Source organism: Pithys albifrons, chromosome 9 (assembly GCF_047495875.1).
Source record: "Pithys albifrons albifrons isolate INPA30051 chromosome 9, PitAlb_v1, whole genome shotgun sequence".
Classification (NCBI taxonomy): domain Eukaryota; kingdom Metazoa; phylum Chordata; class Aves; order Passeriformes; family Thamnophilidae; genus Pithys; species Pithys albifrons.
This window is the reverse complement of record NC_092466.1, coordinates 22,718,783-22,745,586: the sequence shown is the minus strand read 5'-3', so window position 1 is coordinate 22,745,586 and position 26,804 is coordinate 22,718,783. Positions and strand designations below refer to the sequence as shown.

Here is a 26,804-nt window from a genome sequence, read left to right as displayed (position 1 = left end):
ATTCCTATAAGTGGAAAAAGAAACCCACCTACCGTCTTACCTCCCTGTTCAAACTTCACCTCTGTAGCATTACCTGCCTAAAACTCGTGAAGTGTTTATTCCTGTGCCAAGGCATCCTTCATTTGACCACGAAGCAAAGTGTTTACTTTGAAAAAGTAAACAGGAAAGCAAGTTTATTGACCAGCACAAATCTAGCCCCGGCACAACAGGGATGGTCAGCTACCTGCTGGTAAGCAGCCATGTTCAGGCTCCCTTGCCCCATGTCAGGCAGTGCCTGCTATTCCAATGCCAACTGTACTTCCAGGCTGAAACAGGTAAATAAAAAACCCACCCACAAATCACCACTAGTCTTCAAAGGTCATATCAGATCCACAAGATGCATAGGTTGCAGCTCGCTACTTTCTGCTCATCTCTAAGCACCAATTTAATCCACAGGAATAACTACAGAGGTTTGCTATAGATAAGTGGGAGGTGACAGAATTCTGTGAAAAGGGCACAGAAGTCATACAACTGACCAAATTTTATGACAGAATTGTGTAAAGCACTTACACATTTTTGAGAGATCAGCTTGAAGCTGAAATGCACACAGCTGTTTAAATGTTCAGAAAGACTGTAACAAACCAGATGCTTTTCTTTGTAGATTTTAACTGAGTTTTTCACAAATTACAATCGGATACATTAACCTGCTAGTACTTCCTCAGTACATGACTGGATGCTGAAGAAAACCTGCACTGCAGAAGGATCTAACATCTAGGCAACAATTCCATATTTGACCTTACAGTATGCTCAGAAGTCCAGGAAACAAAAAGGAAAAAACACTCAAAAATCAGTTTTAAGATCTCTTACTAGGAATTGTACCCTGAATGCCCCATTATTACCCCCACATACAAAATTGGCTCATAATAGCCGATTCTCAGAGATTTTTTGAAGGACTGCAATATTGCTTGTAGTATTCTTTTTGTTTATAGGTCTTCAAGATCAAATACTTCCTCCTGAACACCTTATGCAATGGCAGACACACATTGCAGTTCTGGACAAACCAGCTTAGTACCAGGGAAATGCAGGACTGCAGAGCAGACTTACTCAACTAAAACAGTACTTCTAAAAGCTACATAGAAATCCATGTACTGAAACTATACTGTGCACCAACTGTCCTGTAAGGAATTGAAGCTACATTGCACCCATTAATGCAACAACAGGACTACCTGCTTCGAGGACAAAGCAATCTTTCTAAACAACACAGCACTGGCATTCAACTCCTTCAGCAGCCATACTGATTGACGAAGATTGTTAAGGAGGCAGAACTAGAGCTTTAGTCCTCTATGTGTTTTTCCTGCCAATGTTTTACTCCTAAGACACAAGGAAACAACAGGACACAAAGGGAAAACGTAACATCTTCATATTTATCTGGGCAGCCTTATGGAGCAGAATATAATGTTTGTCACTAACTTCTATAAAAATATTTCATGCTGATGTATTATTAAATAATAGCAAGAACATCAACTTCACAAGAAAATTAAATTAAGACAAATTAACAGTGGTTTCATCTATGAAGTGGCAAATGTATGAAAAAGTCACTATTAAAACAACAGGTAGAATATTATAGTGACCACAATAAAAAAAATAAAGGAATAATAAGAAATATAACTAATTGGTAAACTAATTTTCTGGGTTGTTTTTTTTTTTTCCCATGGGTTTTGGGTTTGACTTTCTTTGAGGGATGGGTTTGTTTTGTTTTGTGGAAGACTTGCTGAACATGAGACCGTGCATTTTCTACAGATAAGTATGTTAAGTTTGATGTCAGGATTGCTGACCGAACAGGGCTCCTACAATCAGCAGGTACTGCACTCTGAGACACTGGTATGGGACGCCAGCAGTGCACAAATGTCAAGTTTCCATAGAAATCCCTACAAAACTACAGATACCATTGCACCCCATCTCTACTTCCACAGTACTTCTTTGCATTCACAGACATCTGTTAGTTTTCTCTTTCTCTCCACAACACAGACATTACTCCTCTGGGCTACAGACCACACAAGAAAACACTGAGGCTACACAGGGCATATGTCACTTGAAAGAAGAACCATTTGGATCTACTGCACAAAAAAATATGAATGAAGGAGACCCATTTCAATAGCCCATTCATTTGTTTCACCAGAGTTAAAAGCATCATTATGAAAGAATTAGGATCCTTTGTGAAATAGATATGCCACGCAGAAACTTCAGTGGGAGATTTTAGCCTTATCTATTACTCTCATGTGAAAGAATTTTTTATAAATTAACATTGCTCCTGTCAGAATGTTGTTACCGTTGCATGTGTTCAACAAAATGTTGTCTTCTTCCACCTACAGTCACTAGAAATAGAGCAAACATTTCAGTCTTTTCATAAAAAAAAAAAAGCCACAGAAATACTGCTGTCCTAAACCTCAAACCCTCAATTTAATAAAAGAGAGGCATTTCAGGCTTGTATCTTTTACACCTTGAATCTTTCACTGTTAAGTTTATTACTTCAGTTATTGTAATACATCAAGTCTAGAGTAAGACAAGATCCGTAAGCAGAACATGTGATCATGACAGGCACCAGCTGGAACACTCATTCATCTACTGGTGTCTGTATTTGTTACAAAAGGGGTGGAAGACTCCACTTGAGTGAGCTCAAACAATCCTTTTCTGTCCCATACGGATACCACATCAATATCCACTTTTGTGAGAAGCTAGTCTTCCAGAAAATATTTGTTTTAAAAGAAAAGAACTGGAATACTCAATTTGTTTGTTGTATTTAAGAAAATACTCTTCAGATTCCCCCCTGAGAACATACTCTTGGCATTTATGGGCATTTACCATGAAAAACAATTTGCAGGAAAAAAACAATTCTTGAGGTGGCAACAATACTACTGCTAACCATTACTCTTTTTTATGTATGGATTACTTTTTTTACATTTCAGAGTTTAATTCTAAATTTGAGCATTATCTTCTGGAGTGTTGTCCTGTGAGTGGTAACCTACAAGAGATGAAGACTGTCAGGTGGATGCATTTTGCCACAGCAGAAATATTTATGATACAATATACAATACTATTCAACCTAGAACAACTCAGTTCCTGCTAATGTAACTACTCTGAATGTGGAGGATGACAAGCTCCACAGCAAGACTTCTAATTCTTTGCTACATATGTGCCCCAAAATGACTGGTTAGCTTTAACATAACTGCTTGGGAAACATGGGATATCAATATAGCTAACCCTGGGACAGGCACCAGGACCCTCTCTGTCCCACACAAGATACAGTAATGCCAGGGCACAGGAATCCAAGTGCTGCTCTGCACACAGTGTGTCCACCCTTGCTCAAGGTAAGTCAGCTTCAGTGTGCAAACCTGAGCTTAGCAAAGCTGAGCTACCTCTGCAGTGTACATGGACATGATGTCCCTGACCAGTAACATGGGGCCCTTTTAGGAAGCACTCTCAATCTGAGTGCAAAAATTCTACATTAAAATTTATTACTACCAGGCTGTGTGTGTAAAGTCACTACCAGGTTACACTGACAAATGTATTCTGGTAATCCAAGAACACACATTAAGAAGGTGTGAACAACTCTTTGAGGGCAAAGCGGATCAGCATATCTGTACAGGAAAAATCTAGAAAAGACTCTCATGATAGACAGTCAGGGTAAAAGACCTGCATTATTTATATTGGGGTCCCACTAACCCCATATCCAAAGAAAAAGAAATTAAATAATGGTATCTAGAGGCACTCATGCACTTCTGAGGTCTGGGCAGAAATACAACCCACGCACACTTCACAAAAGCCACGCTCAGACTATTTAAACCACCAATACTGCAAAAAAAGCATTCCACAAAGCATCAGTGCATGGCCACCACGTCCTTCTCAACTTCCCACTATTTTCTTTTGAAAAGTTGATCACTTTGTTATGTTTATCTATAAATCTAACCTTACAAATCATAAGTGGTCTGCACAACAGCCTGCATGAGTAACAATATTTGCTGCTGTGAAAACACAAAATGATTCTTATAGTCTATTTTTGAGCAGAGCTACAGGCCACTGCCAGGGTTAGGTGTAGGAGGATGGCACTGTGATAAAATTCTTTTCAGGCTATGACTGATCCTTTGCCAATCACGGACTGTTCTGGCATTAAGCCATGTGTAGCAGCCCACATTTCATAATTACCAAGTTTTGGTTTTGGGCAGTTGAGTTTATTCTTCTGTTGTTGCTTATTTGTTGTGTTGGGCTTTCTTTAAACTTTCTGCTCCTGGATATACAATAATCTAATGCTTTTAAAAGCAGCACAAGTCTACAATCCTGAGAGATACTCACATATGCAACTCTTTCTGAGTTGCCTAAACAATGTAAAACAAAACCACAATCCCATTAACTTAAAAAAAGCTTGCATACCGATTCAAAAATGGTATAAAACAATTATAAGCAAGATAAATTTTCCTTTTTTATGTGTGGGATTTTCAACTTCATGAAATCTAATCTATCAGAAACCACTCACAAACCAGCAAACTGATTTCTGGGAAGCAGAGTCTTTCTTCAGTTTGCCCTCTTCTTCACCAGCAGCACCAAACCAGACATATCAACTCAGGCCTCAAGACAGGCGCCATTCTCACCTGCTGTCAACTGATTAATTCCTTCTGTCTTTACCCTCCCAAAAGCTAGATAAGTGATCTTTTTCCCTTGTGTCTTTTGATCTCCACTTATCCATCACTAGAGTATTTATAACATTCTATTCTCAGTCTTCTACGGCCATTCAAACTAGTAAAGAATGGCTTTCTGGTTTGATATTAAGGGCTCAAACAAGGAAAAAAAAACAGACACACCTTCAAAGTTTACCTACTTGAGAAAAACTCATTGCTCACTACCACAAAAAAAACAAATTCAGGAAATCATTCTGAATAAATTATGGTCATAGACCCTCATCTAAAATGCACTGTTCTGCTCCTGGGAGCCAGAAGCAGGATTCTATGATTGCAGACAGACCTGGCATATGAAGACAGAGGAAGAAAAACAGAGCTATGAAATTTAGAGCCAGGATGCCACAATCATATGGCATCACAAAATAAAGAGATACTATGTTTTATATGAGATTGAATAAAAGGAAGGATAAAGTTACTAACAGAAAATAGAAACCTATGTACACTTGCTGTATTTAGGCTTTTCCACATTGGAAAATACAGATACAGTAAACTAGACTGCAATAGAATCATAGCAACACCATGGCTTCGCTTCACAAACGAAGATCTGGGCAGGGCTCTCCCCACATGGGTGTGTCCCTCAAGTCTGCGCAGTGCACAGCGTGCACAGAACTGGCCCCACCATTTAACTCCTCAGGTTCATCTGCCAAGGCTGAGCGAGCTTGGACAGTGACAGTGAAGTCCTCAGGACTAGAACCTACAGCCCCCGGTATTGCCAGGGGTCTCCCATCCAAGTACTGACTGGGGCAGACCCTGCTGAGCTTCTGAGATCTGACAGGATCGGGCGTCAGGGTGGCATTTAACTACTTCAATCATAGCAACATTAAGCTTGAAAAAGATCTCCAAGATCATCCAATCTAACCTTAAATACACTTTGTACTCCACGGTAACTTCTAAAATGACCATACTTGGAGCTTATTCATGTTTTCAGAACGCAAGTACATTTTGCAGCTCCCTCACTGTGGTGTACATTCACCAGTGCTCACGTAACATTGGAGTGATTACCTCGCTACTATTTCCCAGTGTCTGCAGGCAAGCCTTGGGACTTCAAAGTCTTAGCACACATTAGCCTAGGCCACTTCAAAAGTTAGAAGTGTTTCCTCACAACTTACTCACAGAAACAAGGTCCATATGTGGTCACTCTCCTCTCACGTAATTGCTCACTCCATGTCAACCATCTCATACAAACAACCCCTTTCTAGAAGACACTTCTAATGCCAGGAAGGACTCAGAACAATTGCTATGTGTCTCTCATACTATGGGGACTACAGGACATCAAATAAAACTACCATGTGGCAAGTTCAAAACAAAGACATTATACTCTATCCATACACTACTGAAGTGTAGGAGTTGTTATTCCAGGACGCCACAAAGGGAGAAGTAAAGAAAACTATTATTTATAGTTATGTGTGGAAAAACTGATAAATCTCAAGAACTCTTGAGCAACATGTACTGCCTTTATCTGAGGAAAACATTGAGCTGCAATTACTGAAAGCTGAGAGGGTATTTTCTGCACATTTCCCTATAGCATGGCTATGATCTCCTCCTCTTCCCTTAGCACTTCTCATACTCTATCAGCTTGCTCAAGAGTTGTAAATGTTGCTCTTATTTAGTTCCACAGTTTTATTTCTCATTTATATTTCTTTTTTATTCTGTTGAAGAAAATAGTTTAAAGAAACTACGCAGTATCTAAATCCCAGTTTTATATATGTTTGATTATCTAATGAAAGTGACATAAAAGGAAGGCAAAGAAAGAAGTTTAGGCAATGAACAGCATTGATTTAAAGCAAATAAAGGGGATGAGGTTAATTCTTGGGTTTGAACCTAAAAGGAAAATCAATGACAATAACTTTGTCCAAGCCATGCTTGAACAGTTGCATTAAACTACATCCCTATAACTTTGGAGAGTACCTTAAACTCTCAAGATCAATGGGAGCACAAAGTGCCCCTCACCAGAGTCCTGCTTCCAGCAGCACAACTCCCACCTCGCTAAGCCACCTGTCGGTGTTCCTGCTACACTGCACTGGAGCAGCACGGCCACCTCTGAAAGCAACTCAGCCAGCTGGCTTTCAGGCCAGTCATAAGCAGCTACCAATGCATGAAATATCAGCTCTGAAAGTGATAAAAAATGTTGTGCATTTCATTGCAAGTTAAGTAGTTTTCTTCATTTTTGTCACGTACACCACTTCTTGAAGAGAATTCACTTAAATCCACAGGAATTTCCCTTACTCTAAATCCATTTTGACAAAGCAGAAACTTGAAAGTGTGCCTTATTTTGCATTTAGCTTGTTAGCATCTGAAAATTTATTTTCTGAAATTAAATTACCTTTTTTGGGTTTTTCCTTCTTTTTTAGGATTAGGTTGCTGAAGTTAGATGACAAAATATATTCTTATTAAACTCACTAACATTTATATTAAAAATTCAAATATCCATTATGAACACATGACAGTGTTGAATTAAATTTTAACAAAATTGTAATTACTAATTATACTGCATCATCTACAAAATGCATCAAATATTTAGGTGATATTACTAGAATATAGCAATCTCATATAAAAATTTGTGAAGTATATAGCAAAAATATGAGCAAAATTGGAGAAAAATTACAGTTAAGTTTACTGCTACATTGGAACCATCAACTGCACACACTCACAATGGGGACAAGGCACATCAAGCACTGCTAGTCTGGAGCTCCCAACACCAATGACCACTGAACTTCAGTCTCATATGTCTGGAGAAAACGATTTGTTTGCTTTATTATGCTTAACCAGTGCTACCCTTTCAGGAAAACCACACTGTAAACCAAAGGGGGGATCAGACATCCGAACAAATTGTCTTAAGTATGTTGAATAAAAACATGAGTAGCATTACCTATGGTGCCCTAAATTCCTTTATAAAGTGCTCTTTGCTCCTTCTGATTTAATTTCCTTCCACATTGTGAAAAAAGTCCCACCTTCTACGTATGACAACTGCTGCAGATTGTACTGTTACTGCTCTTTAGATGATTTATGAGGTCCATGACTGCTTTAAAGGCCCATGTGACTTTGGGCTACTGAAACCTGCAGCTCATTAGCAGGAAAAATTCTAAGAATGACAAGATCAATTTTTATATTTTACATCAAATTACAGTAACTAACAGAAATCTTCCACGTAACACAAGCAAATTAAACTATAAAATAAAAGACAAAGTATACAGAACATTATTGTAAAGAAAGTTGAGGTCTAAGGAGATTTTAAAAAAGGGTTTCTCCCTCTGGAGACCAAACCAACCATCTTTGCAGTGCAAGTCCTCTGTTTCCATACACTTAAAATCCAGGATTTTGTTGCAAAATGGCATTAATCTTTTTAATGTGGCAAGTTGGATGGAATAAAGATGACAAAAGAATGAAATCCAATTTTTCTGTCCCATTATGACCAAAACAGCAGAGAATACTTAGGGGCTGAAGGATCTGGGGTGTTCCATTATTGGAAACATCATGACAAAAAAGGCTATGCAAAACAAAACAAAGACAGATCAACCACATGTGTATCCTTTTACAACTGATTTTAGACAAAAAAACCCACTTCATATCAGACATTACAAGCAAAGAACTTTTGAAAAATTATCAAACTAAGAAGTTCAATATAAAAACCAGTGTACTGAGAAATTTTGGGAAAGCTGTCTTCTCATCAGAGGTTTTGGTAATGAAAAAACTTTATGGTAATTACAAAGCCAAATGAGTCATTAATAGTAATCCTTAACATCTGGGAAGAACTGGATAGTTTATTATAACATATTGTCAAACATTTGCAGCAATAAACATTACTGACATGGAAGAAGAACCCACAATATTTCAGAGGATTTCTAAAAGGTTTTAATTTTTTTTAAACAAGAGATTTTAATTTAGGAACTGCTTTTATGCTTGCTCTAAAACTTATTACTCATTCGTCATATGAGGCAAATATGAACTCCTCCTACTCTGCACAAGGCTTAATTTTGAACCACCATCCATTTCAGGGCAGTCATCATTGTTGAGTATTGCTGCTCAAACTGAGCAGTGAAGGCAAACAGAACCCCAAAGCAAGTATTTCTCATGTAGCATTTAAAGCTAAGACACTTCATGCATTTCAGCAAAACTTCCATATTTAGCCACAGCTCTTCAACTTGAAGGGACTATAAGCAAATTCTAGATTTGGACCAAAAATCTCTAAAGGATTGTCTCCAAGACTTTGTCTACTTCGTAATGCACATTTTCAGCTTACTGATGTCATAGTAAGTATTTAATCTTACTTCAATTGAAATAATTAAGGCAGATAAGCAAAACATAAGAGTACACACAATGTAAGTCATTTTCTTTTTTATTTAGCTGTGGGCTACCGTTGCTCTTCTAGTATAGAAGAGTCACTCTGCAACACTAATTTTTGCCAGTGGCCATACCAACAAACCAAGTGTTTTTATCATCTCAATCCTCCTTTTCTTGCTATACTAAAAAAAGAAATGGATTTCCACTGGACATTTTCCATTGCCATATCCAAAAAAAACCCCCATATGCTATCTAAAAGGTTCACACACTCAGTAATACTATGACTTTTTTGTTTCAAGAGTCTTCCAGATACCAATGGAAGCAGCTTCCATGAGTTCCATATAAAGCTATGTATTTTCTATTCATTTAAAACCTAGCTATTGTTAAAACTGAAAATTTAGCTGAATTATAACAGGAGGAGAAGACAGTGTTGTAAAACTTACGTGATATTAAGCAGTATCTATTCACAATAAAATGTCAGTGACTGCTTTTGACATTATATTATGTATGGTACTATAAGATGAAAAGACAGGATCATGACTGAACCTAAGACTTTTGGAATAAACCTCTTACTACAACAATACTGCTGAATTATTGTTAGGAGGAAGAGAAAACTACTTCCAAATCCCAACTGATGCATCAGTCACATATGCAAAAATATTTTTATGAGTGAAAAGGAGGAAGTAAGATCAAAGTCTAAGGTTTGCTACCTTCTAAATTACCTGGGCTGAAAAGAGAATGGGAAGATATGTGGAAGTGCTCTTCCTTCCTGGCAAATGTCACCTAGCACCCAAATATCCCAGAGTCTGTCAAATGGTATGAATTATTATTAACATGCTAGATGTTGTCTTCTACATGTTAAAGTCTAAATTCACCCTTGAATTTTCTACTTACTTACAAATTATTACATTGAACAGTCAGAATTAAAACATTTGCCTTCAGGGCAGATGTTAATTGCTGAGTCTCTTTATAGTTGGTAACACAAGATTAAGACAATTATAGCTTAACAAAATCTATTTTCACATCTAGAACCAGTAGCTTGAACATTGTGGAAAACACAGTAAATGCTCTACTATGGTTCATGAATGTGTGATACTCTACTGTATTAACATTATCACAAAATTTCTGAAAATAAAACATTAAAACACATAGATTCTTTTTATGCAAAGGAGCAAGACACTATGTTATAACATGCCCCCAACATCTAAAGATTTGTATTTTTCTTTTTAACCTCTAATGCTTTTGCCTTACTTTTCATTATTGTTCCCATTTTTCTTCTCACATGAGGTCGAAAATCAAGAATGAGAGGCGCAAGGCAGGAATCTTTTGAACTTAAAATGTGCAATAGCAAATTATCAGCCAAAGTCCCTCCTAGTTCAGTATCACAACTCAACAGTAGCCACAAGTGGATGTCTAGACAACAGCAAAACAGGAGAAGCAAATACAATACTCTTCTAGCTGTCAACTATTTTCTGCTTAGAGGATTTCCTACAGAGGCAGAAGAACTGAAGTACTTTTCTGCTCCTCTCCCCTGTCGGGTCAGTGCTGCCATGCCTGCTCGAGACAGAACTCGCAGGCACAATGTCACTGGCTCTTCACGGCTCAGCTGACCCCCAGAGCACCGGCAGCCTCATCTGCCTTGGGGATGTGACTTCTACATGGATTCCAAAGTGGCTTTGCCGCTGTGCCCCTGCCTTCCAACCTGTTATATCACTTCATCAACACAGCACCCAGTAGTCACTTATTTTTAAAACAAAATTGAAATTAACTTTGCTTAGAGATGAGAACAAGTCAATCTGGTGTTGGGAAACAAACAAAGACTGTTAACCCTGTAATTCTACATTGTATAGAAGAGATGTTTGGTTGGGGAGCTGATATAGCAGAGTGACTGAATAAAGCAGAGAATGTGCTTCCAATTACAGGGGGTTTTAATACCTTTTTCTGATACCTATCTACTAAATGATAATACTAGATGTCTTCTGTTGTTACTTTTACATTATACAACACTTGATACCAACTCTGCAGTTGGGCAAAAGAAAAGAAAAGAAAGATGACACCTGCTTTCAATTCTACTGATGTAATTTTATCATCATACTGATAAAACTAAGAACTTATTCATTTCATATTTTGAAGGCCTGTGGGCTCTGTAATAGAAGCAAGTTCAATGTTTCCAAGATAATTAGAATCTGATTATTTTATTTAATGTATTTACTGTACAAATGTTCAAGCATTTGACTCTGTTACAATACAAACTTCACAGTACTCCACATAGGAGCCCAATCTAAAAACTTTTAACATTTTCTGATCCCTTTCCATGAACTACATTATCCACTTCTGCTGTTATTGTGAAATGCATTAAAAGCAAGTCACATGATTTCCCTCATGTCAACAAATGACGGCTCAATTAGGGAGATAAGAATCTACAGTCCTCAGCAGAAACTCTCTTCAGCCCATTCTCCGCAGCATAAAGAAGCACTTAGGGACAGCACTGGTTCTGGGGAATGAATACTTGCTATCCTTTATATACATGCTCATTGAAAATTTCTCTCTTTCTTCAGAGAAAATTGGATCCTTTATGTTACTGAAAATTTCCAATCACTTACAGTTTGTAACTTTTTTTCCCAACATTCAGCTACAGTTCATGATTAAAATCAATAAAATTGTGAAGAATTTAAATTTTAGCACATTGCTCTATTATTTCTAAACTCTGTCCAGGAAATCAGCTATCTAAATAATAACTGAACGAATAAAAAACATTAAGTTTTGACTCCAGTCCTCAAAGGACAGGGGAATTTCATATTTAAGGAAGAAATCCTTTCTTACCTTACTTTGCTGTGATCCATGCCAATGACAGTATGCACAGCTATAAATGCCAGTGTTCTCCTGGGTGCTCTCAGGGGATGACAAGGTTGTTTCTCTGCTTCCTTCCAATTACTCATACCATCTTCCATATCCACTACCTGACATTGTTTTGCTGTATTTCTTAATTTTAACCCTACTGTGAAGAGAAATCTATCAAAAATACTGTGGTCTCTTACTTCAGGTTACACAGAGAGCAAGGCAGAATATTCAGCACCTCCTTCTTTCTCCCACTTCTTACATTTGTCTCATTCTTTCAGATTTTATGACTCTTTATAATGCTTAGTCTTTACTTTTCACAAAACACCTCAGTGTTGTTCAGCACCAATTATACTCCATCTGGTCTTAAAAAGACATGTTCTGAGGCATATGCTGAGGCATATTTCATGCTAAATACTGTTAACTGCTGTTTCCCACCATTTTCAAATTTGCAGGAAAGTATTGTTATATCGCATCTGGCAATAGCATACTTGGCAAAAACTAATAGGAGCAGTGGCACTCTGAAAAAGAACTTCAGTAACCAGCATAAAATAGTGGTAACAAAACAGATCCCAAGTACACATCTTCAAGGGCTAAAACTCTTAGCCATGCACAACACATGGGAAATCTGATACAGAAAGAGCTTTGCAATATTTATGGTCTATGAGGTCTGAGTTCTTATGGTGAATATTATATTATGGCCAGGTCTTTATTAAGTCATTTTGCTTGAGCAGCCACATTATTTAGAAACATGAGAAAACCACATTGTCCTTAACCAACAGAGTCCTGCCAATATTAACATGGGTGTGTGTATGATTGTCTGGGAAGGTGAGGGCATTTCTGCTGGTACAGCAGCTGTTCCAAGCTGCCTCCACATTAGGGTGCTCTGCCAGAAAGAAGTGTAAATCCCCAGGATGGTTTTCCACAGCAGCTGCATCAGCAAAATCCTTCTATTGTGGACAAAATCTAAGGGCCCTTAGCTTTTGTTTAAGTCAAAACCTTGCAAGGATTAGTACTGGTGTTTTAATCTTGTTCCTATTGCTAAAATGATGTTTCATCCACCAAGCCCTACCTGCTACCATGATGGTCTGCATATGCCTTAGAAAGAAACCGTGTCTACACCCATTTCTCCAACTCAAAAAATTCTTCAAAACCACCAGTCATTACCTATTCAGAGAATGTAGTATTTCCTTAAGCATTCTACCCTAATTAAAGGAAAAAGAAAAGAAAAAAGGAGGATCTTCTTTCTTTTGACCAAACCAGACAGTCTGAAGCACATTTACCAAGGTCACCCAGTGCACTGCTGATTGAACTGCAGCCTGACAAGTAAAAGGATTAAAGTCACACCACAAAAACTTCCCAGTAGCTTCTTTCAAATGAACTTCTAGAGCCTGTTTTTGGAATCAGTCAACTGCTGTTTCAAATAAACCTGATAACAAGCAAGGCTGGCAGGACTCAGCCCTTCTGCCTCCTAAAAGGGTTTATCACAAAGTTGTAAAAAGCCCAAACTGCAAGGCATACTATTAATGTGTTTAATATGTTCTCACTGAGCATCTGTACAGAAGCATTTTGCAAAATAGTTATTTTACTCCAAGTAGACAATTGCTAAGCACGATGTAGCCCAAAAATTTTCTTGACACGGATTTTTAGGATATTGATTGTTTATGCTGTAAAAATGTTTTTACTTTCTAAAAATATAATGGTTTCTTGCAGAATGAAAAAGCAGCCTGCAGGTTCCTATTGTTGCAAGCCCTGTTACTTCAAAGCATCTGCAGTCTACAGTGTAGATCCATGTCCTTCAGTACAGTTCCATTTTTGAGCTGAGATGCATTTATGAATCCCCTTGCATTATGTGCATGCATGTTTTAAGATGGTATAATAATAGTGCAAAAGTTACTGGCTTTGAAATATCAAGCCCAAAAGTGATAATTTCAGAGTGCTCATTCCAAAGCAATTCATTCTTCATAACTCAAGATAAATAAATAAATAAATTTACTTTAACTGCACTGTCCTTATCACAAGAGTAAATAATAAATGAAACTATAATTTTAACTCCAGACCAAGTAGTGGGCTACCATAAACAGCTTAACTCATCTCTCAAGTTACACAAATGCACATTTTTTTCTGTTAAAAACTAAACCTTCTTTATGCAAAACAGAGCACAATTGCTGCTATATTTATGTGTATTTTTTAATGTAACAGTTAATGACATAGACACAAAGAATACATATTCCAGAGTTATGCAGACTAAATAATTTCCTCATGTTAAGAAGATCAAGTCCTTTAGAAGAAACGCAGAACCCCACAATCCAATCCACTATACACAGATTGGTGACTGGCAATTTATTGTAAATTTTGGTAGACAGTAACCAAACCAATACACTATCTCAAATTAGAAAAAATCACAAATTTCAGGTTTTACTTAAATTAATGATTCTTCTAACATGTTATCAGAGAAGTACTGAAACAAAAAAATAATTCAAGATAGAACCAATATTGTTTCAGGGCTTCTAATGCCTTGATTTGATGCTGCTTTAGTTTAGAGATTTTGCTCTAAGAAAGTTGACATGGTAACAAGACTAAATTCCTATGCTCTCATAAGGAGAGCATCTAATAAAGCCTGACATGCCAGAGAACCTACACTGAAAATTTCCCTTCCAATTGACTCACTGCATCACTTAGAGTATGAAGTCTTCCCTTTTTAATTTACATTTAAATAAGTGTGTTAAGTCTGCCCAGACTTTACACAGGATTTGAGACCTGGTGTCCCTGAAGGCAGAGGCACCTGGGTACAGAGGTCTCTGAAGCTAGCTGGGGCTGGCACAGCGGGTCCCTGTCCCTGGGGAACGCCCCTTCTCAGTGTCCCCAGCCTGCTACAAAGCCCAGCCCAGCCTCTGCAGACAAGTGGCTTGCAACCAAGAGACTGATGTAGTATTTCAACAGATATACATATTCTATTAATGAAATAAAAGCATGTCTTTTCCCTTCTTCTCCCCACTTCCCCTTGAAAAAGCAATATACTTTCAAAAGGGTAATGCAATCACAACCATTATGTCAATGAAAATTACATGCTGGGTTTATCTCTGTAGGTATCTGTCACATGCAAAGCGCATACAACATCTTTGGAGTAATAATGATGTTTTATCATTTTAATTACAAACACTTTGAAAAAAAATCCCTAAAGTGTACCATTTGGGGTGGTCTGAATTAACAGTAGCATGATAGCCCAAGGGTAGCAAAAATAGATTGAGCTACCAAATTTCATAGTAGTTATAGCAGCTGTCTTCTTGCCTCAGGGAACCTGGGTATTTAACAAAGCAGACAGCTTGGCATTGGCATCTGATTAGTAATGTGGGTATTGTTGGACAGAATATGCACAGTTCTATTGTTTCACTGTTTGATTAAGAATTTGGAGAGCTATGGCATCGTTTAGCTTTCATAGTTAGCTTCTGTATGTTCACTTACAGGTATTTTAAAAGGTTATTTTCTCACTTATCACTTGCTCCAAGTAGGGAATATTGTTGTGAAGATGAGCAATGAAACATGACAGGATTTAAATGTCAGGGTCAGTTGCCTCCTCATGTCTGTGCCAAAATTTTGTTGAACCAACTAGATAAGTTCGTCTAATTGGGCAGAAAAGTGAATAAGGTGAAAGCCTGTTCTCCGTTTTGCACAGAATACAAATTATTCAAAATTTTAAAAAAAATTAAAACATCATTTATTCCAGTCTAACTTTACAAGGGAAAATTTCTCTTCACAAAAGAAGCCTCAGAAAATTCAACTGTTAGGGTTTCTGGGAGAGGGGAATTTATTTTTACTTTTCTAATCCCACAGTTGTCTGACAGTTTGGATAACCACTAGGGATAAGAGAATCTCCAGTTCAAACTCAATCTGCTTAATAGTAAAAAATCGCAGTTAACATGCTTTATTCAAAAAGGTTTGATCTCGGGGAATAACCTTAGCACAAACAACAATATTACTCTGAGGTCTGTGTTTGAACTTCATACAGCCAAAAAGACCCCCCACGTGGCTCTTCTCTCTTTCATTCTTTAAGTATACATCACAAATTATTGGGGCTTGTTGGCAGAGTTCAAATCACTGAACTCATTGCAAATAGTCTACTTCAGCTAGAAGTACATTCTTTTACTCTATCAAATCCATCTGAGGTAATAAGACTTGATGTTTTATTCAACAGAGCTGAGGAAAATTGTTGCACAATAGGTTAATTCAAAATGGCAGCATAGAAAATGCATCTGTCAGTGGGGATCAAATTACAGGGCAAGCTCCTCTCAATGCTTAGAAAAACAAGTCTGCAGTTCTACAGATTATGTGCATGTGTGTGTTTAAAGGGGTGGGAAAGGAGCTAAATATCTGAGCTAACCTCCAATTAAAGTCAATCATAAAAACAGCCAATTTAATGAGTACGGATTTCTTTGGGTAATTATAACACCAACCACTTTTTTTTCTCCCTCTCTTTTAAATCTGTAATTCTGCCTTCTTGTTATTGCTTGCTTTGTCATTAATCGCCTCAGGAACTTGATTTCCTAGCAACAGACTCTGCCACCAAACATTTGGCTCCCGTTCAACATTTTCTTTGTGAAAAATGGCACTGCTATTGCCGCCTGGCTGTTGCAGCTAGACTGGCTGTGTAAGTGCTCTAATAATGCATTCTGCTAAAAACCCACCCCAAATCACATGATAAAAGCAGTGATGACTGAACCTCACTAATTACTGTGCTGAAGAAGCATATCTGCAATTTAAACGCTACTGAGGTAGGAGGAGAATGACTGGAAAGGAAACATATATATTCTTAATAATGAAAATTCAATTAATAATACAGAGGTGAACATTCAGAAATAAATGTTTTTACATGTTAGATAGAGTCTCATTAATTTTCTCTTACAGAAACAGGAGGTACAACCTTTCTTAGAATTTGATGATGAATTTTTCTGCATAAAGTACAAAGCATTCATCTTTAAGAGTGGCATCTTGAGGACCAAACTTGATTTTTTTAACTTCCAGAAAACACAGTGGTTGAGATGGTGGGTTTCAGGAAAGAGATGTTATCCCAGGCCATCAAAAAAGGACACAACTGTTGCTAGCTGCACCTTCTTCTCCATGGTTCAGATACTCAGTGTGGTGTTTTCCTGGCCATAAACCTATTCATTATTGTGAGAAATAGTTTTGCATATCAAATGGCATACATACTGATGCCAGAGCACTATGTCAAAAGTTATTAATGGCAAAAAAGCTACTGTGGAGTTATTCAAACAAATGTCCTTTTAAGGGAATATTTTGTTTCCTGCCAGTCTCTTGTTTCCCGTGATGCACACACAGACCCAGCACATCTCAAAGGCAAAAACCTATCACAATCCATTGTAAATTATCATACTTATCATAGCAGTAAATTACAATAAAAATGCCTTCACTGAATATGCCTCTGAAAGGAGGAGACAGCACAAAAGAAATTTCATTTATACTTACATTGTTATAATAATCAGCATTTTTCGTCAAGTAGAATAGCCAAACCCCAAGTAAAATACTGTAGAATGTTATTTAAGCTTTTGCTACACATTGCTGACATCAAGCTTATGTTTTGACAAACTCATGTTGAAACCAGATAATTCCTCCATCAAGCCCACTACACTACCACAGTATCTCTTCTGCTTAGACAAGCACTTAGCCATTAAAAGAAAATAAATATAAAGGTACCACTGTATTTGTTGAAATGTACCAGGGTGGCTGGAGTTTCAGAAACTCCTCCAGCAGACAGGTAGGGGACATTGGGTTCATTACATGCTGCAACAAATGGCATTTCCTACAAGAAACTCAGCCTTAGACCAGAACTCCTGGTCTTGACCACAACTGTCATTACCATCATAATAAACTACACTTTGAAAGCCCAAAAGATGTTGCAGGTGGTGAACTGTGGGCTAACAAATCTGAGCAGCATTAGAAAGTTTTATACTCAGTGTGGCACAACTGAAGGGCATCACCTTTGAGAAACTTCTATTATTCACTACATGGAAGCAGGAGAAGAAAACAGTTTACACTTTTATGGATTAAAATAACAGCCCATGCAAAGTGACTGAATCAGTGTTATCGTCTCTTAATAAAAGGTCATATGACAGTACTCAAAGCGAGTAGCCCAAAATTCGGCTGCATAGAAATACACGACAAAAATGCCTCATTCTCCTCTACTCTTTACCTATGACAGGTAGCACAGGAGATGAAGCTTTCAGGCACTGTAAATTCAAAAAGCAAAGACAAGACATCATAATGAGTAAGATACAGTGTACAAATGGTGCCACACCCCTCTAACGAAGAGAGAGAAGCATGAGCATCAGCAGTGCTTTCAGCATGAATCAGCAAGGCAGTCTATGTGGATATGAACAAGAAAAGTTTTGAGAGATATCACTTATGGCACCAACTTTTTCAGTTTATAAGTTACATCCACAAAACACAAGTTCAAATATAGTCCCTAAATAATAGTCTGTTGTTTTACTCTGTACAGCAAAGAGGCAAGCATTTTATTAAAAGATCTGTTGGCGTTTTGGAAGGTAATTAACTGATCCATTCTAAGCTAAGACTCCAGTTACTACAGATTGGGAATCTCACTGTATTCAGTACTGCAGGAAAGTGCTTAGGAAAAAACAAAAAACCCCAACTGCAGCACAGAAGGAACTTTCAAAAAGACACACATTACTTCAGCATCAGGATAATATAAGCATCACATGACAGTTCCTCCCACATTAAATGAACACAGGTGATGGACTGAAGAATAAATTGATTAAAAACTAAATAATTGGCAGAAAAAAGGATTGCTCACCAGGACATAACACATATCTGGGAAGCACCACATTTCTAACAACATGTTCAAATACAGGGAGAAAGTTAAAATTTAGCTGTCTGTATGAGCAAACTGTGTGTATCAATTGTCGCAGTTAAGATCTCACAAGGTTAAGTGCAACTTTTAATGAAGAAAAGCAATTTCTTCTTTTCCATTTTCTTCCTGTTATGAAAGAACAAGCACAAAATTTCTTACACATTTCTTACACACAGTTAGATATGCCCACTGGAGTCAAACCTACTAAAATTCTCCTCAGTTTTCCTGCTCTCCTAAGTAACTCTTATTAGCAGATTTTCTTTTTAACCAAGACCGCTGACAATAAAAATGTCTTTGCATTCCCAGCCTTACTAAAGTATGAAAATTAATAGCTCTATACTGCAAGTTGCATTAACACTGTCAAAATGTTTGTGTGCATTGTTAAAGGAACTGAGGACCAGCAACTCCCATAGATTTCAGTTGGTGCTAGACATTACAAACTTAAAAAAACACAATACCAAAATCCCAGACAACTCAACACATGTTAGAAAATTCATAGAGATGCCTACAAAAATCCAGTACTACCATCAGTTTATTAAATGCCTCTGAAAATTAAGACAACAAGGTGCACAAACATGGACTTTCACCACCCGAATTTGTAAGACGTAACTCTAACACATAAGATTTCTAAAATGCAAGTTCTGACAGCAAGCACAGACTCACAGAAAGAAGAAAAAAATGAAAAAAAATAACAGACATGCCTGTTCCTCTCCCAATTTATGACTTTCTTCAGGTTATGTCCCATTCACAATTTAGAGACTGACTGACAGTGTTTAGTGCTATCATAACTTTCAACTTATTCTGAAATAAGGGAAATGACTGAGGAAGGGACATTTTCTAGCCCCAGTAGGAAACAAATAAAATCCCTCACAGTAAATTCTAATCAGACACCAGCAGCACAGCTAGCTGATCCACAGTGAAATGAGTATGACAGACTGGAAGATATGATGTCAATGGTATAAATTACTGCAAGTATACGAATTATATCTGGAAAAGAGAAAGAAATTGCATAGAGTTTGACAGTACCTGTAACCTATCTTAAATGATACAAAATAAGAGTAAAATTAAAGGATTAAAATACACCTTTAAAGTTTACCATCTTTGAGAAAGCTGGGGCAGCCTCTGCATTTTGCTTCTATCTGTGATTTACAGGGTCCTATTCTCTGCTAGTCTTTCTCCAATTTGTCTGCCAGATCTGATTACCAGATGGCTAAAATAAATGTATTGTGTTCATTCATGGTCACAGAAGTTGTCTTTAAGGGTTCTGTCATGGCTTCACTATCTTTCCCTTTGTACCTACTCCTCCCTTCTGTGAATTGATTAGATTTCAGAGCTAAGTTTCATCTGTGGGCCGTTCTGCTCAATGCTGCATTCAAAAGCATATTATCTATTCTGGGAAGCACATACAAATGACCACAGGATATCAGAGACCTGTCCTAGAGCAACAACTGCCCTACTCTGCCAAGAAATAGATTGTTTGATAATCTCAGGACATGGATTCCCAGAACAGGTATCTGTCACTGACATACACTCTAATGCAATCCAAGAAATAGGTGACAGTTGGATAGAAAGAAGGAAATGAAAAGCAACATATGCACAGTGCAAAGTCAAAGAAGGTAACAAGACCAAGGTGAAGACAGACAACAGTAGACAAATTAATGACTCAGAGAGCTACCCTCTACCTCAGGAGTGGTAATTGCTCACTACATAGTTTCATTTAATCTCCTGAATCGCTACAAACCTGCAAGTAAAGAGGATAAATGAAAGAAAAGGGCATGAACACACTGCAGCATGAGGCACTGTGTACAGTTCTACACTGTCTCCTACAGTCAAGTTACACATGCAATCTGTATTCTGAAGTGATAATCCTATCCTAGAAAGCTCTTAGACGAGCCCACCCTCGACTCCTTTTGCTACACACATGAACAAGGCTCTTTACCCAACACATTTCCTTCCACAAGGATAAATTTTCCTAACCTGAATTCCATTTTACAAATATCTAATAAAATTTATTAGCACTTCAATGTTATTTAGCTATCCATTATCATATGCTCATCTTGGATTTTATTTTCAGTTTAGCACAGTAATTTTTTGCCTCAGTCAAATCCTGGATGTTGCAGAATTGGTGTCTGAAGAACAGCTTTTAATACATAGAAAAATCAGTGCAGTGAATCACCTAGTCAAAATTTAAGTGATCAAACTGACTGAACACAGAGAAATTACTTCACCACTAAAATAAGATGACGGCTATATCTTAAAAAACACAAACCTGTTTATTACTTCATGTAGTATTTCCCAGTTTTCCGGAAGCATCTCCACTAAGTTTAATTGTTGTGAATTGTGTATTGGAAGCTTCATTGGTAATTATATTTATACATGGTAAAATTTTTAAAAAAAGGTAAACAGTGCAGTATCACTTTTGATAGCATTTGTAATTCTTCTTCTTTATTTAAACTGTGCTCTTAGCCTTTCATTCAGCCAACAGCATTAATTCCCAAGCAAGGCATTTGGAAAATAAAGAGGTCAAAATATTTGAAAAAACAGAAATAAAAAATCAGCAGACAATACACCTATGTATTCTTTTAACCACAGCACAGACATACAGTCATAGCAGTAGGATGCATTTTCTTTGTATACTGACAAGGTTGTAAGTATTTTTTGACAGTTATAAAGGGGCAGTCTTGGCCATACACAAGAATCAATAGCAACCATGTAAAGCCTACAGCAGTGCACACTAACAGGCTGGAGGAGACATTAACACCACCTAAAAGAAATAACTGTATTTTCAATGAACTTGTTCCTCCTGGATAATCAATTTTTTACACTTGCTACCAGCTGTTCCCACATAGCTCAGGTAGTGGAATGGAAGCAGCTGTCATACAGAATCCATACATTACATGCATATTATAAGGTTTTAATTTTAGATATTTTGAGTTAATTCTGGTCAGCTTTATCAGCTTCAGAGCGAGATGAAAACAAGTTCACCGCTTCTATTAAGGCAAGATGTAATCTACACAAATACATTAATCTGGTTTGATTCACCCTGGATGGTAAAAAAAATACTAATTGTGAATCTACTAATGCCACATCCTCAAAACCCCTTTATTCCTGAAGTAAGATTTCATCATTAAAATCAGTTTGCCCCACCGCCCACGTTCAAGAGATTTGTCACAATCATTGTTTATGAAATATTGAGTTATAAGGTGCCATAGTAATTACTATGGAATAAATAGCAATTAAGATTGTTCACACAAATAAGCTCAAACTGTTTGCAGTGAATAATTATGCTAATAGTGTTTTTCTACATAATTTGTGCATCCTTCACAACAATTTACTAGAAAATGTGAAATGTAAATTTGATGCACTACTACAAAAGCTTTGAAAATGTTTAGTTCTTATGATTTTTCGCACTAATTTAAGAGAGCACACAATACATCTACATTTGTTCATCTAAATTTGAAGAAATCAAACTATGTTGAAATTAAAGCATTTTCGTTCCTTGTCCTCCTACAAAATCAACACACACACTCATTGTTTAAACATCACAATATTGTAACACAGATTTTAGCAATTGGAAAGAGGCTGAACTTACTGCTATATAATAAACTTTGGCCTTTTCCACCAACTTCCAGTTCTTCTCCAAATCAAGGTGCTTTTCCTTCTTATAGCAATTAGCAGCAGCGAGGTTGGCTACGAGAGACCTGAAAGTGATTAAAAAACCAGACAGTAGATCCTCTGTAAATAACACTACTGCAAATTCCTCACAATGAACACAATTTCTCAAAGATCCTAAGGAATGTAAAAACAATTAACAAAGAGCACCATAAACCACACATACTTTATTTGACCATTTCATAATAATTAAATATTTAAATACTAGATCAAATCTAATTAAAAATTTAAATAACATATTAACGTATTTTAAATCCAGCTACAAACTTTATGTAACTCATCACTATTACACTGTTCAGGAGCCTTCATTTGCTGTGAATCAGCCTTTGATGCATTTTCATTAAAACTCCTCACTTACAGAAAAGTAGCTACACCAGTTTGTATTCTGAAACCTATTTTCCCTCACAAGAAGCAAAAAGTTGATGGATATGTAAGTCTTACCCTTCTAATTTTTAAATGAATAGTTATATTATTTAAAAAGGGACTTGATTGAGGTTTTTTTCTCCCCATTAGGTTCATATTTTCCTTTAGCAAATAAAAAAGGTCACATTGCTACTTTAAAATGATGAACTGTTAAAAAAACCTTTGGCTTAGCTGTGTATTATTGGAAAAATACCAAAACCTCATTTGTACTTCCTTTTTCCCTAAGTTATAACACAAGCTATGGGACACAATTTCCATTAGCAATGACAAAAATACTTGTATCATATTGCCTCTGTTACATCCAAGACACATTCTATTTTAAATCATCTTCTTCACCCACTCAATTCAGTCTTATGAAACACACAAAACTTACAGATTTACCCCTAAAACTATGTCATAAATTGACAGGCACTAGTTCTTCACTCTGGCTTCCATGACCAAATTCTTCTGTGCAAACTTGTTATGAGAATGTTTATTAACATGCAATATTTAGAGAAGGGAAATTGGGCAAAGAGATATTTCCATCCTGGCACACAGAGCTTTAAATATAATTTTCAAGATTAACAGTCAAGGGATGCCCCTTTAACTTAACACATCCCTGTTTTGTGATATTTACTACATTAGCCAGATTACCAAGTACAGGTGTTAAGAGTAAGTAAACTAGGAATTCCTGAAAATTTATTCAATAGAGAACTAAGACAAGACCAAAAGAATCTCTTATGAAGACAGCAACCAACTCTACCTGTAAATCCCGAAGGACTCATCACTGACAATCCCTGTAAGTTAAACAGACTTGCAGGAATACTAAGTAAGTTTGCCAACACATTAAACTATGAGGAGCTGCTGAGTCCCTTGAGGCAGGGAGGCCCTCCAGAGAGACCATGACAGGTTAGAGGGCTGGGCAATCACCACCCATGCGAAATTCAGCAAGGGAAAGTGCCGGATTCTGCACCTGGGATGGGGCAGCCCTGGATGTTCATACAGACTGGGGAACAAGAGGCTGGAGAGCAGCACCATGGAAAGGATCCTGGTCGAGGGCAGGTTGAATTTAAGCGAGCAGTGCCCTGGCAGCCAGGAGGGCCAACCCTGCCCTGGGGGGCATCAGGCAAAGCATTGCAGAGGTCAAGGGAGAGGATTGTCCTGCTCTGCTATGCACTGGGGCAGCCTCACCTTGAGTATTGTGTGTAGTTTTGGGCATCACAATATAAGAAAGACATTAAGCTATGATAGACTGTCCAAAAGAGGGCAATGGAGATGGTGAAGGGCCTTGAGGGGAAGCTGTATGAGGAGTGGCTGAGGGCACTTGATCTGTACTGCCTGGAGAAGAAGGGGAGGGGAGACCTCATTGTGGTCTTGAACATCTTCACGAGAGGCAGTGCAGGGGCAGGCACTGATCTCCTCTCTATGGTGACCAGTGACAGGACTTAAGGAAATTGCATGAAGTTGAGTCAAGGGAGGTTTAGGCTGGATATCAGGTAAAGGTTTTTCACCCAGAGTGTGGTTGAGCTTCATCAGCTTTTGGGCAGAACAGTCTTGGGGCTTATCTCTTTAATTCTAAAGCCTAAAGGCAACAAGAAATAATGTGAATTTTGAAATTAATAAAAAAAATTTAAAAACCTATGAACAAATAGACCAAGTGTCTCTAGCATTACAAGTAACCAGACAAGAAGTTCCATTCTTGATGAGTATTATCATTTCAGTGACAAGAAACCCACTGGAGAACCAAGTAAATCCAAGAAAGACATGTGCATAACTGTGGTAATTTTCTGTAATTCAAATTTAAAATTAAAACCAAATTAAATCTTTCAGTTTTGGCAAACTCTAAACATCCATCAAGGGCATAGCTGGGAAAAAAAATCTTGTCTGTCTACGTATGTTGCTAAGTGAAAAGCAATTACATTCCAGAAAACTGAGCAAAGACTTTCTATATGTTTCCTTTCACTTACCACATGCCCCTGAAACTGCAAACCTAACTCTGTCTGTAGAGATGCTCTGCACATATGGGTAATAAAAGATTGCTACACTGATGACAAAGCACCAAGCATTTCCAAATGAAAACTGTAAGTCTGACAGCATTAAGTTCAACATGTGGGACACAGACAAGGTAGATATCTTTTCAATGAAATGCAGTAATTGGAGACAGCCAGAGTGCTTCAGCTGAAACAGCTTAATGGAGACACTGTCCATGTGGGTATTTTTAAGCAGAAGGCAGAAATCAAAGTCACAGACTATGACAGAATGTAGGTACTACTTTAAAGTTTAATTATGTGCTAGGATTTTCTTGCAAAGCTCTGAGAAAACAACACATATTAGTACTGTAAAACTAGAGAATTCAGGGTGGTAATTATGCATCAGCTAAGAACCTTTTGCAGCAAAAAGCTAGACAGAGTTTGGAGAAATAAGAAACATTCATATCAGGGCATCTGGAACATAAATATACATAGCCACTTCCTGGGAAAACCAGAAGTGATATTAGCCAGCTCCTCCAAATGAGACGAGAGTGCCAAATTACCTGAAAAAGGAAGTTGGCAAGTACCAGAGCTGGGAAAAGACATTAATCAATGAACAGAGTTCTCAACTGGGGCCATATTGAAGTGATTCTTACAAATATAGAAAATGCAAAACCCAAGAAACAATCAGAGGGTAATTAAAGACTGAATAAACTTGCTCTCACTACAAGAGGGGCGGTGGCACAACAAAGCCTTTAGCAACAACCTGCCACTATTTCTGGTGTCTCCCAAGGAGTTTGAACTCCCTGCCACTCTAAAGCATGAACTGAAACGAAGGCATTGTCTAGCACTTGAACAAACTTGTTTGATATTATGTTTTATGTTAGCAAACGAAAAATATTGCTTAATAAGTTAAAGATGTATTTGCAGTTATTTTTATTAATAAATTTACTTAAACTTTTAAATTCTATTGAGAGGCACATTTTTTTCCTGAATTCATTTTGTACGCCTAATGACAGTCTTGACTTCAGTTTCCCACCATGTTATGTAGAAAATCGTGATTGCTACCAGATTCACACACAGACACTATGTGACTGAAGAGAAACACAGAACAAAAACATCTTTATTTCTTTTCTTCTATTTGAAAAACTGAATATGGATCTTGGAGATGAAGGGGGAAGTCTGTAGACATAATTAATGTCAAAACTCCAGATGAAGATGAATGAACTTCCTTCCTCCACTGAGTATGTACATTCATTCCTGAGAGTAAGACATTATGGATGACAATAAATTGGGAGGGACAGGTTGATTAGCTGGAGGACAGGGCTGTCCGTCATTCAGTGGATCTTCAACAGCACGGAGAATTAGGCTGGCAGAAAACTTGAAGGTAAATGCAAAGTCATGCAATTAGGATGGAATAAATCCCACACAACAATACAGGCTGAATGGTGACAGGATACCACACAGTTTTCCAGAGGAGGACCTGGAGATGCTGGTGGACCAGGCTTGGAACAAGAGTCAGCAGTGCACTGCACAGAGAAGGTTAATTCTGGTCTATATGAGGAAGAATGCAGATAGGAGAACAAGGGAAGTTATATATCAAGAATAGAGGAAAACCTCTGTTCTGGTCTCCAGACCTTATGTGGAGCTCTGTGCCCAGCTTGGAGCATTCCATTAGAAGAAAGACACTGACAACGCAGTGAGTTCAGCAGGGCCATCCAGAATATTGGGGGGCTGCAACACTTCACAAATGCAGAAAGGCTTGGGTGACCCTTCAGAATAGGGTACCTGTGGGGAGACCTTCCTGCTTCTTCAAATAACTAATGCAAGTTTACACAGAAAATGGAGCCAGACTGTTCTTGAACACAGGAAGGAACAGACACAAGCTGGAAAAAGGAATATTGCAGCTGGGTATCATCAAAATAATTTCTTCCATGAAGAGCGATCAAACATTGGAACAGTTTGTCCTGAGAACTTGTGTAACTTCCATCCTTTGTGACAGCATTGAAAGCCACAGAGGGAAACCAAAAAGGATAATGACAG

General features: G+C 37.6%; 1 protein-coding gene across 3 annotated transcripts in view; it reads right to left on the bottom strand.

Moving 5' to 3' along the window:
* ADK (adenosine kinase) overlaps positions 1-26,804 on the bottom strand; it is a 270,131-nt gene that overhangs the window by 119,538 nt on the left and 123,789 nt on the right. For all 3 annotated transcript variants that reach the window (XM_071564265.1, XM_071564266.1, XM_071564264.1), the window contains exon 6: positions 22,310-22,418. In XM_071564265.1, coding sequence (XP_071420366.1) covers positions 22,310-22,418 — 109 coding nt within the window. The remainder of the gene's footprint in view (positions 1-22,309; positions 22,419-26,804) is intronic.